Source organism: Oncorhynchus clarkii, chromosome 24, assembly GCF_045791955.1.
Source record: "Oncorhynchus clarkii lewisi isolate Uvic-CL-2024 chromosome 24, UVic_Ocla_1.0, whole genome shotgun sequence".
Taxonomy (NCBI): Eukaryota; Metazoa; Chordata; class Actinopteri; order Salmoniformes; family Salmonidae; genus Oncorhynchus; species Oncorhynchus clarkii.
Window position 1 is genome coordinate 39,508,376 of NC_092170.1, and position 14,377 is coordinate 39,522,752.

Genomic DNA, 14,377 nt, shown 5'->3' on the forward strand with positions numbered 1-14,377 from the left:
GGTTATCTTTAATATGATTTGTGGCATTTAGGGTAATATCACACTGACTTAAAATAGATCATTGGTTATCTTTAATATGATTTGTGGTATTTAGGGTAATATCACACTGACTTAAAATAGATCATTGGTTATCTTTAATATGATTTGTGGTATTTAGGGTAATATCACACTGACTTAAAATAGATCATTGGTTATCTTTAATATGATTTGTGGTATTTAGGGTAATATCACACTGACTTAAAATAGATCATTGGTTATCTTTAATATGATTTGTGGTATTTAGGGTAATATCACACTGACTTAAAATAGATCATTGGTTATCTTTAATATGATTTGTGGTATTTAGGGTAATATCACACTGACTTAAAATAGATCATTGGTTATCTTTAATATGATTTGTGGTATTTAGGGTAATATCACACTGACTTAAAATAGATCATTGGTTATCTTTAATATGATTTGTGGTATTTAGGGTAATATCACACTGACTTAAAATAGATCATTGGTTATCTTTAATATGATTTGTGGTATTTAGGGTAATATCACACTGACTTAAAATAGATCATTGGTTATCTTTAATATGATTTGTGGTATTTAGGGTAATATCACACTGACTTAAAATAGATCATTGGTTATCTTTAATATGATTTGTGGTATTTAGGGTAATATCACACTGACTTAAAATAGATCATTGGTTATCTTTAATATGATTTGTGGTATTTAGGGTAATATCACACTGACTTAAAATAGATCATTGGTTATCTTTAATATGATTTGTGGTATTTAGGGTAATATTACACTGACTTAAAATAGATCATTGGTTATCTTTAATATGATTTGTGGTATTTAGGGTAATATCACACTGACTTAAAATAGATCATTGGTTATCTTTAATATGATTTGTGGTATTTAGGGTAATATCACACTGACTTAAAATAGATCATTGGTTATCTTTAATATGATTTGTGGTATTTAGGGTAATATCACACTGACTTAAAATAGATCATTGGTTATCTTTAATATGATTTGTGGTATTTAGGGTAATATCACACTGACTTAAAATAGATCATTGGTTATCTTTAATATGATTTGTGGTATTTAGGGTAATATCACACTGACTTAAAATAGATCATTGGTTATCTTTAATATGATTTGTGGTATTTAGGGTAATATCACACTGACTTAAAATAGATCATTGGTTATCTTTAATATGATTTGTGGTATTTAGGGTAATATCACACTGACTTAAAATAGATCATTGGTTATCTTTAATATGATTTGTGGTATTTAGGGTAATATCACACTGACTTAAAATAGATCATTGGTTATCTTTAATATGATTTGTGGTATTTAGGGTAATATCACACTGACTTAAAATAGATCATTGGTTATCTTTAATATGATTTGTGGTATTTAGGGTAATATCACACTGACTTAAAATAGATCATTGGTTATCTTTAATATGATTTGTGGTATTTAGGGTAATATCACACTGACTTAAAATAGATCATTGGTTATCTTTAATATGATTTGTGGTATTTAGGGTAATATCACACTGACTTAAAATAGATCATTGGTTATCTTTAATATGATTTGTGGTATTTAGGGTAATATCACACTGACTTAAAATAGATCATTGGTTATCTTTAATATGATTTGTGGTATTTAGGGTAATATCACACTGACTTAAAATAGATCATTGGTTATCTTTAATATGATTTGTGGTATTTAGGGTAATATCACACTGACTTAAAATAGATCATTGGTTATCTTTAATATGATTTGTGGTATTTAGGGTAATATCACACTGACTTAAAATAGATCATTGGTTATCTTTAATATGATTTGTGGTATTTAGGGTAATATCACACTGACTTAAAATAGATCATTGGTTATCTTTAATATGATTTGTGGTATTTAGGGTAATATCACACTGACTTAAAATAGATCATTGGTTATCTTTAATATGATTTGTGGTATTTAGGGTAATATCACACTGACTTAAAATAGATCATTGGTTATCTTTAATATGATTTGTGGTATTTAGGGTAATATCACACTGACTTAAAATAGATCATTGGTTATCTTTAATATGATTTGTGGTATTTAGGGTAATATCACACTGACTTAAAATAGATCATTGGTTATCTTTAATATGATTTGTGGTATTTAGGGTAATATCACACTGACTTAAAATAGATCATTGGTTATCTTTAATATGATTTGTGGTATTTAGGGTAATATCACACTGACTTAAAATAGATCATTGGTTATCTTTAATATGATTTGTGGTATTTAGGGTAATATCACACTGACTTAAAATAGATCATTGGTTATCTTTAATATGATTTGTGGTATTTAGGGTAATATCACACTGACTTAAAATAGATCATTGGTTATCTTTAATATGATTTGTGGTATTTAGGGTAATATCACACTGACTTAAAATAGATCATTGGTTATCTTTAATATGATTTGTGGTATTTAGGGTAATATCACACTGACTTAAAATAGATCATTGGTTATCTTTAATATGATTTGTGGTATTTAGGGTAATATCACACTGACTTAAAATAGATCATTGGTTATCTTTAATATGATTTGTGGTATTTAGGGTAATATCACACTGACTTAAAATAGATCATTGGTTATCTTTAATATGATTTGTGGTATTTAGGGTAATATCACACTGACTTAAAATAGATCATTGGTTATCTTTAATATGATTTGTGGTATTTAGGGTAATATCACACTGACTTAAAATAGATCATTGGTTATCTTTAATATGATTTGTGGTATTTAGGGTAATATCACACTGACTTAAAATAGATCATTGGTTATCTTTAATATGATTTGTGGTATTTAGGGTAATATCACACTGACTTAAAATAGATCATTGGTTATCTTTAATATGATTTGTGGTATTTAGGGTAATATCACACTGACTTAAAATAGATCATTGGTTATCTTTAATATGATTTGTGGTATTTAGGGTAATATCACACTGACTTAAAATAGATCATTGGTTATCTTTAATATGATTTGTGGTATTTAGGGTAATATCACACTGACTTAAAATAGATCATTGGTTATCTTTAATATGATTTGTGGTATTTAGGGTAATATCACACTGACTTAAAATAGATCATTGGTTATCTTTAATATGATTTGTGGTATTTAGGGTAATATCACACTGACTTAAAATAGATCATTGGTTATCTTTAATATGATTTGTGGTATTTAGGGTAATATCACACTGACTTAAAATAGATCATTGGTTATCTTTAATATGATTTGTGGTATTTAGGGTAATATCACACTGACTTAAAATAGATCATTGGTTATCTTTAATATGATTTGTGGTATTTAGGGTAATATCACACTGACTTAAAATAGATCATTGGTTATCTTTAATATGATTTGTGGTATTTAGGGTAATATCACACTGACTTAAAATAGATCATTGGTTATCTTTAATATGATTTGTGGTATTTAGGGTAATATCACACTGACTTAAAATAGATCATTGGTTATCTTTAATATGATTTGTGGTATTTAGGGTAATATCACACTGACTTAAAATAGATCATTGGTTATCTTTAATATGATTTGTGGTATTTAGGGTAATATCACACTGACTTAAAATAGATCATTGGTTATCTTTAATATGATTTGTGGTATTTAGGGTAATATCACACTGACTTAAAATAGATCATTGGTTATCTTTAATATGATTTGTGGTATTTAGGGTAATATCACACTGACTTAAAATAGATCATTGGTTATCTTTAATATGATTTGTGGTATTTAGGGTAATATCACACTGACTTAAAATAGATCATTGGTTATCTTTAATATGATTTGTGGTATTTAGGGTAATATCACACTGACTTAAAATAGATCATTGGTTATCTTTAATATGATTTGTGGTATTTAGGGTAATATCACACTGACTTAAAATAGATCATTGGTTATCTTTAATATGATTTGTGGTATTTAGGGTAATATCACACTGACTTAAAATAGATCATTGGTTATCTTTAATATGATTTGTGGTATTTAGGGTAATATCACACTGACTTAAAATAGATCATTGGTTATCTTTAATATGATTTGTGGTATTTAGGGTAATATCACACTGACTTAAAATAGATCATTGGTTATCTTTAATATGATTTGTGGTATTTAGGGTAATATCACACTGACTTAAAATAGATCATTGGTTATCTTTAATATGATTTGTGGTATTTAGGGTAATATCACACTGACTTAAAATAGATCATTGGTTATCTTTAATATGATTTGTGGTATTTAGGGTAATATCACACTGACTTAAAATAGATCATTGGTTATCTTTAATATGATTTGTGGTATTTAGGGTAATATCACACTGACTTAAAATAGATCATTGGTTATCTTTAATATGATTTGTGGTATTTAGGGTAATATCACACTGACTTAAAATAGATCATTGGTTATCTTTAATATGATTTGTGGTATTTAGGGTAATATCACACTGACTTAAAATAGATCATTGGTTATCTTTAATATGATTTGTGGTATTTAGGGTAATATTACACTGACTTAAAATAGATCATTGGTTATCTTTAATATGATTTGTGGTATTTAGGGTAATATCACACTGACTTAAAATAGATCATTGGTTATCTTTAATATGATTTGTGGTATTTAGGGTAATATCACACTGACTTAAAATAGATCATTGGTTATCTTTAATATGATTTGTGGTATTTAGGGTAATATCACACTGACTTAAAATAGATCATTGGTTATCTTTAATATGATTTGTGGTATTTAGGGTAATATCACACTGACTTAAAATAGATCATTGGTTATCTTTAATATGATTTGTGGTATTTAGGGTAATATCACACTGACTTAAAATAGATCATTGGTTATCTTTAATATGATTTGTGGTATTTAGGGTAATATCACACTGACTTAAAATAGATCATTGGTTATCTTTAATATGATTTGTGGTATTTAGGGTAATATCACACTGACTTAAAATAGATCATTGGTTATCTTTAATATGATTTGTGGTATTTAGGGTAATATCACACTGACTTAAAATAGATCATTGGTTATCTTTAATATGATTTGTGGTATTTAGGGTAATATCACACTGACTTAAAATAGATCATTGGTTATCTTTAATATGATTTGTGGTATTTAGGGTAATATCACACTGACCTAAAATAGATCATTGGTTATCTTTAATATGATTTGTGGTATTTAGGGTAATATCACACTGACTTAAAATAGATCATTGGTTATCTTTAATATGATTTGTGGTATTTAGGGTAATATCACACTGACTTAAAATAGATCATTGGTTATCTTTAATATGATTTGTGGTATTTAGGGTAATATCACACTGACTTAAAATAGATCATTGGTTATCTTTAATATGATTTGTGGTATTTAGGGTAATATTACACTGACTTAAAATAGATCATTGGTTATCTTTAATATGATTTGTGGTATTTAGGGTAATATCACACTGACTTAAAATAGATCATTGGTTATCTTTAATATGATTTGTGGTATTTAGGGTAATATCACACTGACTTAAAATAGATCATTGGTTATCTTTAATATGATTTGTGGTATTTAGGGTAATATCACACTGACTTAAAATAGATCATTGGTTATCTTTAATATGATTTGTGGTATTTAGGGTAATATCACACTGACTTAAAATAGATCATTGGTTATCTTTAATATGATTTGTGGTATTTAGGGTAATATCACACTGACTTAAAATAGATCATTGGTTATCTTTAATATGATTTGTGGTATTTAGGGTAATATCACACTGACTTAAAATAGATCATTGGTTATCTTTAATATGATTTGTGGTATTTAGGGTAATATTACACTGACTTAAAATAGATCATTGGTTATCTTTAATATGATTTGTGGTATTTAGGGTAATATCACACTGACTTAAAATAGATCATTGGTTATCTTTAATATGATTTGTGGTATTTAGGGTAATATCACACTGACTTAAAATAGATCATTGGTTATCTTTAATATGATTTGTGGTATTTAGGGTAATATCACACTGACTTAAAATAGATCATTGGTTATCTTTAATATGATTTGTGGTATTTAGGGTAATATCACACTGACTTAAAATAGATCATTGGTTATCTTTAATATGATTTGTGGTATTTAGGGTAATATCACACTGACTTAAAATAGATCATTGGTTATCTTTAATATGATTTGTGGTATTTAGGGTAATATCACACTGACTTAAAATAGATCATTGGTTATCTTTAATATGATTTGTGGTATTTAGGGTAATATCACACTGACTTAAAATAGATCATTGGTTATCTTTAATATGATTTGTGGTATTTAGGGTAATATCACACTGACTTAAAATAGATCATTGGTTATCTTTAATATGATTTGTGGTATTTAGGGTAATATCACACTGACTTAAAATAGATCATTGGTTATCTTTAATATGATTTGTGGTATTTAGGGTAATATCACACTGACTTAAAATAGATCATTGGTTATCTTTAATATGATTTGTGGTATTTAGGGTAATATCACACTGACTTAAAATAGATCATTGGTTATCTTTAATATGATTTGTGGTATTTAGGGTAATATCACACTGACTTAAAATAGATCATTGGTTATCTTTAATATGATTTGTGGAATTTAGGGTAATATCACACTGACTTAAAATAGATCATTGGTTATCTTTAATATGATTTGTGGTATTTAGGGTTTATTTATTTATCACACTGACTTAAAATAGATCATTGGTTATCTTTAATATGATTTGTGGTATTTAGGGTTTATTTATTTATCACACTGACTTAAAATACTGCACAATTCATTTATACCTTGGCTTTCGGGTCCTGATATATATTTTTTAAAATTTCAGCGTGATTTTCACACTAAATGTTAGGTTGAATCAAATGCTTGATCAGACATTTTATTCAAACAGATTATTTATATACAATTTGCGGTTCATGATTCGTTACAAAAACACAACCATTATTATAGAGGGGGAAGAGGAAGTCAACATTATATCAGTCACAATTCACAAGTGGATTTTTTTCCTCACCATTTTTCTGACCATGTTCTCTGTCTGTCGTCACTTTTAGGTTGAAACAACGTGATACTACTGTGTTAGCATCACTCCATCTGCCCAGCGGAGAGATATTTATGCACGCCGCCTTTGGTAGCTGTCAGTGGAATACTACAGTAGTTACTACACCATAGACACACAATGCACTTAGACAAATAATCTATATTTATATGGGGAGGAAGGTAGCCTAGTGGTTAGAACGTTGGACTTGTAACCTAAAGGTTGCTAGATTGAATCCCAGAGCTGACAAGGTACAAATCTGTTCTGTCCCTGAACAAGGCAGTTAACCCACTGTTCCCCTGAACAAGGCAGTTAACCCACTGTTCCCCTGAACAAGGCAGTTAACCCACTGTTCCCCTGAACAAGGCAGTTAACCCACTGTTCCCCTGAACAAGGCAGTTAACCCACTGTTCCCCTGAACAAGGCAGTTAACCCACTGTTCCCCTGAACTGGCAGTTAACCCACTGTTCCCCGGTAGGCCGTCATTGAAAATAAGAATTTGTTCTTAACTGACTTGGGAGAAAAACTTTTTTTGGGGGGGATCTGCCACTTTTAATTTTCCCCTCATTGCATCAGCCTTCATAAATAGTACAATGATCACAAAATTATAAGTAAACAAGTACCTGGTTTGGTGTCAATACAGCATATTTTATACAGTCAGACTCAGTATGACTGTCGCTGCATTCCTTTCTCATGTCAGCTGCCGTTGTCAATGCACACATGACCCTATGGACCTGGAACCATGCCCGGCCCTCAGGTAGAGGGGAGCACAGCCACTGCTGAGCAGCCAGGCTCCAGTCACAGATAAAGGTACTCTGTGATCCATCCCAGGGTATCAGATTTAGTAAGAACTCAGTCATGCCGGGGAGAACAAACCCCTTCACCTCATGTAAGGGAGCCTGACCCTCAGCTTTACCCTCCGGTATGCATGTCCCACAGACAACATCCACTCTGCTCCAGCATGTCAGGGGCAGCATCGGGGCTAGGTTCTGGGCACAGTGACTGGACTCTGCTCTGAGGAGAATGGCTCTGGGGTTAACATCTCTGTCTCTCAGACATGCACAAGTACATATGTGGATCATCTATGCACAAGGACAGAAAGGAGAACAACACACGTTTTTAGTTGACATATCATTATTGAACACACTTACTTGACTAATGTCGGAATCAACAAGATTTTATTACATTTTAAAACGTGCATTACTCAACAAATCATTCTGTAGGAGGTAGGGATGCACAATATGTACTGCTGGGTATCACACTCCCTGTCAGTCTCACCTGTAGCCAGTGTGAGGAGCTGCCGAGACCAGAGGAGGAGTGTCCTACCAGCGCCAGCACCCTGCTGCGGCCGCAGCTCCGCAGTCCTGTCGGCTCTCTCTGCTCCCCTCCTTTCAAATGTTCCAGAACGGCTCGCAGCAGGTTGTCCCTCCCACAGATGGAATAGACGTTGTAGCCCAGAGTCACAGCCAGTACAAGTTCAGAGTTTCTGTTGATCTCCTCTCTAGGGAATAGCACCATCCAGTCCTCTTGAATTGTGCTGGAGAATAAAATAGCATAAGATATTTTCACATGGCTGTACATCAACCCCCTACTCCCCCTTCAAAATCTTTTGAACAATTTGGAAGACAGTAAGATCCTCCTCCAAAAACCTACATTTAGCAAATAAATATGAATGTCTGGTGCTACATCTGTTCATTTAATACAGCTGTAACCTGCGTATAACAATTCAAGATGAGTGCAGTTTATTTGTGTACATTTAGTCCTCAACGACAGAGAGAGAGAGACAGAGATATCTGGAGTGACTTCGGGAGAAACTAGTACATTGCTCCGGCATCCTGTGGAGTTTCCCATCAGGTTGTTTAATTGCCTTTTTAGATGTCCCATGATATGTCATTTAGAGTCCAATCATTTGATCTCAGTTTCCCACAGAGACAATTAAAACAATTACAAAATCAGTGCTGATTAAACAACCAGGAGTGACATTTAAATCCAGGTTCTCCATGTCTTACAATATAATGTTATAATAAGAAGTTATGTGTGTATTACGGACAAAAATACATTATAGTTAGGAATAATCGATACATTTATTTAATGTTCCTAGAGAGAGAAATTGTTAGTGCTGAAAAGAGATGGTCAGATTTGCAAAATAAAATGACATTAGTAAAAAATATTTTTTTCTCCCAATAATTACAATTCCATTTGTATACTCACCGTTCATCTTTCAGAAACAGATTCATTCTACAGTGAGTGAGAGCGTCTCCAGCGGAGTTGTTTAAAGTGGAAGCTCTTGTCTCCCCATCCTCTCTAGTGTGTGGTAGCTCAGTGCTCGGGTCCAGAGTCAGACAGAGTCTTCTGCAGTAGGGAGTCACTGCCCCGGTGAACAGAGCTAACAAGACAAGTGTGACTGGTCTCATCTCAGAGCCTCGCCTTGGCACAGTCACCATCCTGGAGAGTCTCTGTGTTTTATAGCCTCCTGTCTCCTACCCAGCTGTAAGGGGCTATTCAATTGGGGACAGACTGACAAGCAAACACAATTATTGCGTAAGGCATCCAGAACTTAGGAGAGCAAACAACATGACATCTGATTCCTTGGTCAACCAATGGTAATTTCCGTTTATTTACCACAGTAATTGTTTATCTCTTTCAAGAGAAGTTTTCCCATTCCCACTCTCACTGTGTGTCCTAATATAACAGCCCTTTCCATTCTAGTGTACACAGTACGATGAATTATCTAAGTAATTTGTTATTAGATTACATTTAATTTATTTCAACATCTATCTGAAATGGGTTACACTGGTTTCCAGTTACAGAGAGATTTCATTCACAAAGCGTGTCAGCTGCAAAAATAGACCTTGATTCTATCTGCCATATTACGAAATCTATCTGCCATATTATGAAATCTATCTGCCAAATTATGACATCTATCTGCCATATTATGACATTTATCTGCCATATTATGACATCTATCTGCCATATTATGACATCTATCTACCACATTATGACATCTATCTGCAAAATTATGACATCTATCTGCAAAATTATGACATCTATCTGCCATATTATGACATCTATCTGCCATATTATGACATCTATCTACCACATTATGAAATCCATCTGCCAAATTATGATATCTATCTGCCATATTATGACATCTATCTGCCATATTATGACATCTATCTGCCATATTATGAAATCTATCTACCACATTGACATCTATCTGCCATATTATGACATCTATCTACCACATTATGACATCTATCTGCCATATTATGAAATATATCTACCACATTATGACATCTATCTGCCATATTATGAAATCTATCTGCCAAATAATGACATCTATCTGCCAAATAATGACATCTATCTACCATATTATGAAATCTATCTGCCAAATTATGACATCTATCTGCCATATTATGACATCTATCTACCACATTATGACATCTATCTATCATATTATGACATCTATCTACCACATTATGACATCTATCTGCCATATTATGACATCTATCTACCACATTATGACATCTATCTGCCAAATGATGACATCTATCTGCCATATTGTGACATCTATCTATCATATTATGACATCTATCTACCACATTATGACATCTATCTGCCATATTGTGACATCTATCTACCACATTATGCCATATATCTGCCATATTATGAAATATGTCTACCACATTATGACATCTATCTGCCATATTATGAAATCTATCTGCCAAATTATGACATCTATCTGCCTTATTATGACATATATCTACCACATTATGACATCTATCTACCACATTATGACATCTATCTGCCATATTATGACATCTATCTACCACATTATGACATCTATCTGCCAAATTATGACATCTATCTGCCATATAATTACATTTATCTGCCATATTGTGACATCTATCTATCATATTATGACATCTATCTGCCATATTATGACATATATCTAGCTACCATATTATGACATCTATCTAGCTACCATATTATGACATCTATCTGCCATATTATGACATCTATCTGCCATATTATGACATCTATCTACAGTATTATGACATCTATCTACCACATTATGACATCTATCTACCACATTATGACATCTATCTGCCATATTATGACATCTATCTGCCACATTATGACATCTATCTACCATATTATGCAATCTATCTGCTACATTATGACATCTATCTATCATATTATGACATCTATCTACCACATTATGACATCTTTCTTCCGTATTATTACATCTATCTACCACATTATGACATCTTTCTTCCGTATTATGACATCTATCTACCACATTATGACATCTATCTGCCACATTATGACATCTATCTGCCATATTATGACATATATCTACCATATTATGACATCTATCTGCCATATTATGACATCTATCTGCCATATTATGAAATCTATCTGCTGTATTATGACATCTATCTACCGTATGATTACATGCGTGTTACAAGTAGTGTATAAAAGGCATCTTGTGATCAGCATAGCTTGCTTCCTCTTTGTTATCTATGTTCTGTCTGGGGGAATCTGGTGTTGGAGTTCTTAGTTCCGGTGTGGGGGTTCTCTGTGGTGCAGGAGGTGGAGGGCCTAGGCGGCAGGTCTTGAGGCCTTAACTAAGATGACACTAATAGGCCTGTGGTAGGAGTTAGCCTACTGCCTGGCTCGGTGATACATCCTCCAGAGTGTGACATCACGCTGGCACCCTCCTTCAGCAGAGATAATGATGATGACACATCAGTTGTCTGTTACCGGAAGCTCACAGCTATGCCCGGTGAATGGCTGGACATTTAAATGCTCTTGATACTAATGCTTGTTATACAGAGGTCTGAATACTTAATTGAAACTATAACAAAATGGCATCCTCTGTTTTGGTAAAAAACAGCTAAGGTAAGGACCTGGAGAATTGTAACCACTCTCAAATTCATGGACAGAGCTATGGATGCAAGGACTGACCATCCACGATATCAACATTATACACTGCTCAAAAAAAATGAAGGGAACACTTAAACAGCACAATGTAACTCCAAGTCAATCACACTTCTGTGAAATCAAACTGTCCACTTAGGAAGCAACACTGATTGACAATACATTTCACATGCTGTTGTGCAAATGGAATAGACAACAGATGAAAATTATAGGCAATTAGCAAGACACCCCCAATATAGGAGTGGTTCTGCAGGTGGTGACCACAGACCACTCCTCAGTTCCTATGCTTCCTGGCTGATGTTTTGGTCACTTTTGAATGCTGGCGGTGCTTTCACTCTAGTGGTAGCATGAGACGGAGTCTACAACCCACACAAGTGGCTCAGGTAGTGCAGCTCATCCAGGATGGGACATCAATGCGAGCTGTGGCAAGAAGGTTTGCTGTGTCTGTCAGCGTAGTGTCCAGAGCATGGAGGCGCTACCAGGAGACAGGCCAGTACATCAGGAGACATGGAGGAGGCCGTAGGAGGGCAACAACCCAGCAGCAGGACCGCTACTTCCGCCTTTGTGCAAGGAGGAGCAGGAGGAGCACTGCCAGAGCCCTGCAAAATGACCTCCAGCAGGCCACAAATGTGCATGTGTCTGCTCAAATGGTCAGAAACAGACTCCATGAGGGTGGTATGAGGGCCCGACGTCCACAGGTGGGGGTTGTGCTTACAGCCCAACACCGTGCAGGACGTTTGGCATTTGCCAGAGAACACCAAGATTGGCAAATTCGCCACTGGCACCCTGTGCTCTTCACAGATGAAAGCAGGTTCACACTGAGCCATGTGACAGACGTGACAGAGTCTGGAGACGCCGTGGAGAACGTTCTGCTGCCTGCAACATCCTCCTGCATGACCGGTTTGGCAGTGGGTCAGTCATGGTGTGGGGTGGCATTTCTTTGGGGGGCCGCACAGCCCTCCATGTGCTCGCCAGAGGTAGCCTGACTGCCATTAGGTACCGAGATTAGATCCTCAGACCCCTTGTGAGACCATATGCAGTGCGGTTGGCCCTGGGTTCCTCCTAATGCAAGACAATGCTAGACCTCATGTAGCTGGAGTGTGTCAGCAGTTCCTGCAAGAGGAAGGCATTGATGCTATGGACTGGCCCGCCCGTTCCCCAGACCTGAATCCAATTGAGCACATCTGGGACATCATGTCTCTCTCCATCCACCACAGACTGTCCAGGAGTTGGCGGATGCTTTAGTCCAGGTCTGGGAGGAGATCCCTCAGGAGACCATCCGCCACCTCATCAGGAGCATGCCCAGGCGTTGTAGGGAGGTCATACATGCACGTGGAGGCCACACACACTACTGAGCCTCATTTTGACTTGTTTTAAGGACATTACATCAAAGTTGGATCAGCCTGTAGTGTGGTTTTCCACTTTAATTTTGAGTGTGACTCCAAATCCAGACCTCCATGGGTTGATAAATTCGATTTCCATTGATCATTTTTGTGTGATTTTGTTGTCAGCACATTCAACTGTGTAAAGAAAAAAGTTTTTAATAAGAATATTTAATTCATTCAGATCTAGGATGTGTTACGTTAGTGTTCCCTTTATTTTTTTGAGTAGTGTATTATTTAACCATGCTATGATGCTATACAGTGTTTGTTTAACATTTACTTTGTTTACAAAAATTGGAATAAAACAAGCTCATATTTTGGGTTCTGATGGGGTACGACAGTTGAACTAAGCCCATGAGGAATTTATAAGTTATATTCCTCAAGAATCAATGGCTTAAACACTGTATATCATTTATTTCTTTTACATTTTAAGTCGAAAAAAGGATGTTGCAATTAAAGATTTTAGCTTTAATCTAATTAATTTAATTTAAGGACGTTTCATATGTTTTATTGGGAATTCGAATATAGATTTTTTGGATTTGTTTCAAAATATATCTAATGAATAACTATCTTTGTAAGTAATTGATTATGGATAAGTTTCTTTCACATTTGATGAATATGCGAGATATGCATTAGAAGTGTATTTTTGTTATTGGACACAGAGAGAATATTTAAAATTCAGCCAAGGCTATGCATGTCTGTAGACTTTAAAGATGTCAATGAATGAGATGTAGTTATACTTCAAACTTAAATCCACTAGAGGGTAGACCGTTTTCTTTGCCAACCCTTCAGCATTGTCGGTATGTAGTACTGTACATCTTTCCTCAGGTGCACTGGGCTGCTGTTGTATGCGTTATACTATTGGATGTGTATTGAAAGGTGTTTGGTTTTTAAGCATTATGTTATGGCA

General features: G+C 34.2%; 1 protein-coding gene across 1 annotated transcript in view; it reads right to left on the bottom strand.

The window, feature by feature from the left end:
- The window catches only part of LOC139382656 (vomeronasal type-2 receptor 1-like), a 32,323-nt gene extending 19,317 nt beyond the window's left edge, over positions 1 to 13,006 (bottom strand). The window contains 5 exon segments of the mRNA XM_071126746.1: positions 8,046 to 8,223; positions 8,420 to 8,678; positions 8,963 to 8,976; positions 12,646 to 12,909; positions 12,911 to 13,006. Coding sequence (XP_070982847.1) covers positions 8,046 to 8,223; positions 8,420 to 8,678; positions 8,963 to 8,976; positions 12,646 to 12,909; positions 12,911 to 13,006 — 811 coding nt within the window.
- Positions 13,007 to 14,377: the final 1,371 nt, after the last annotated feature.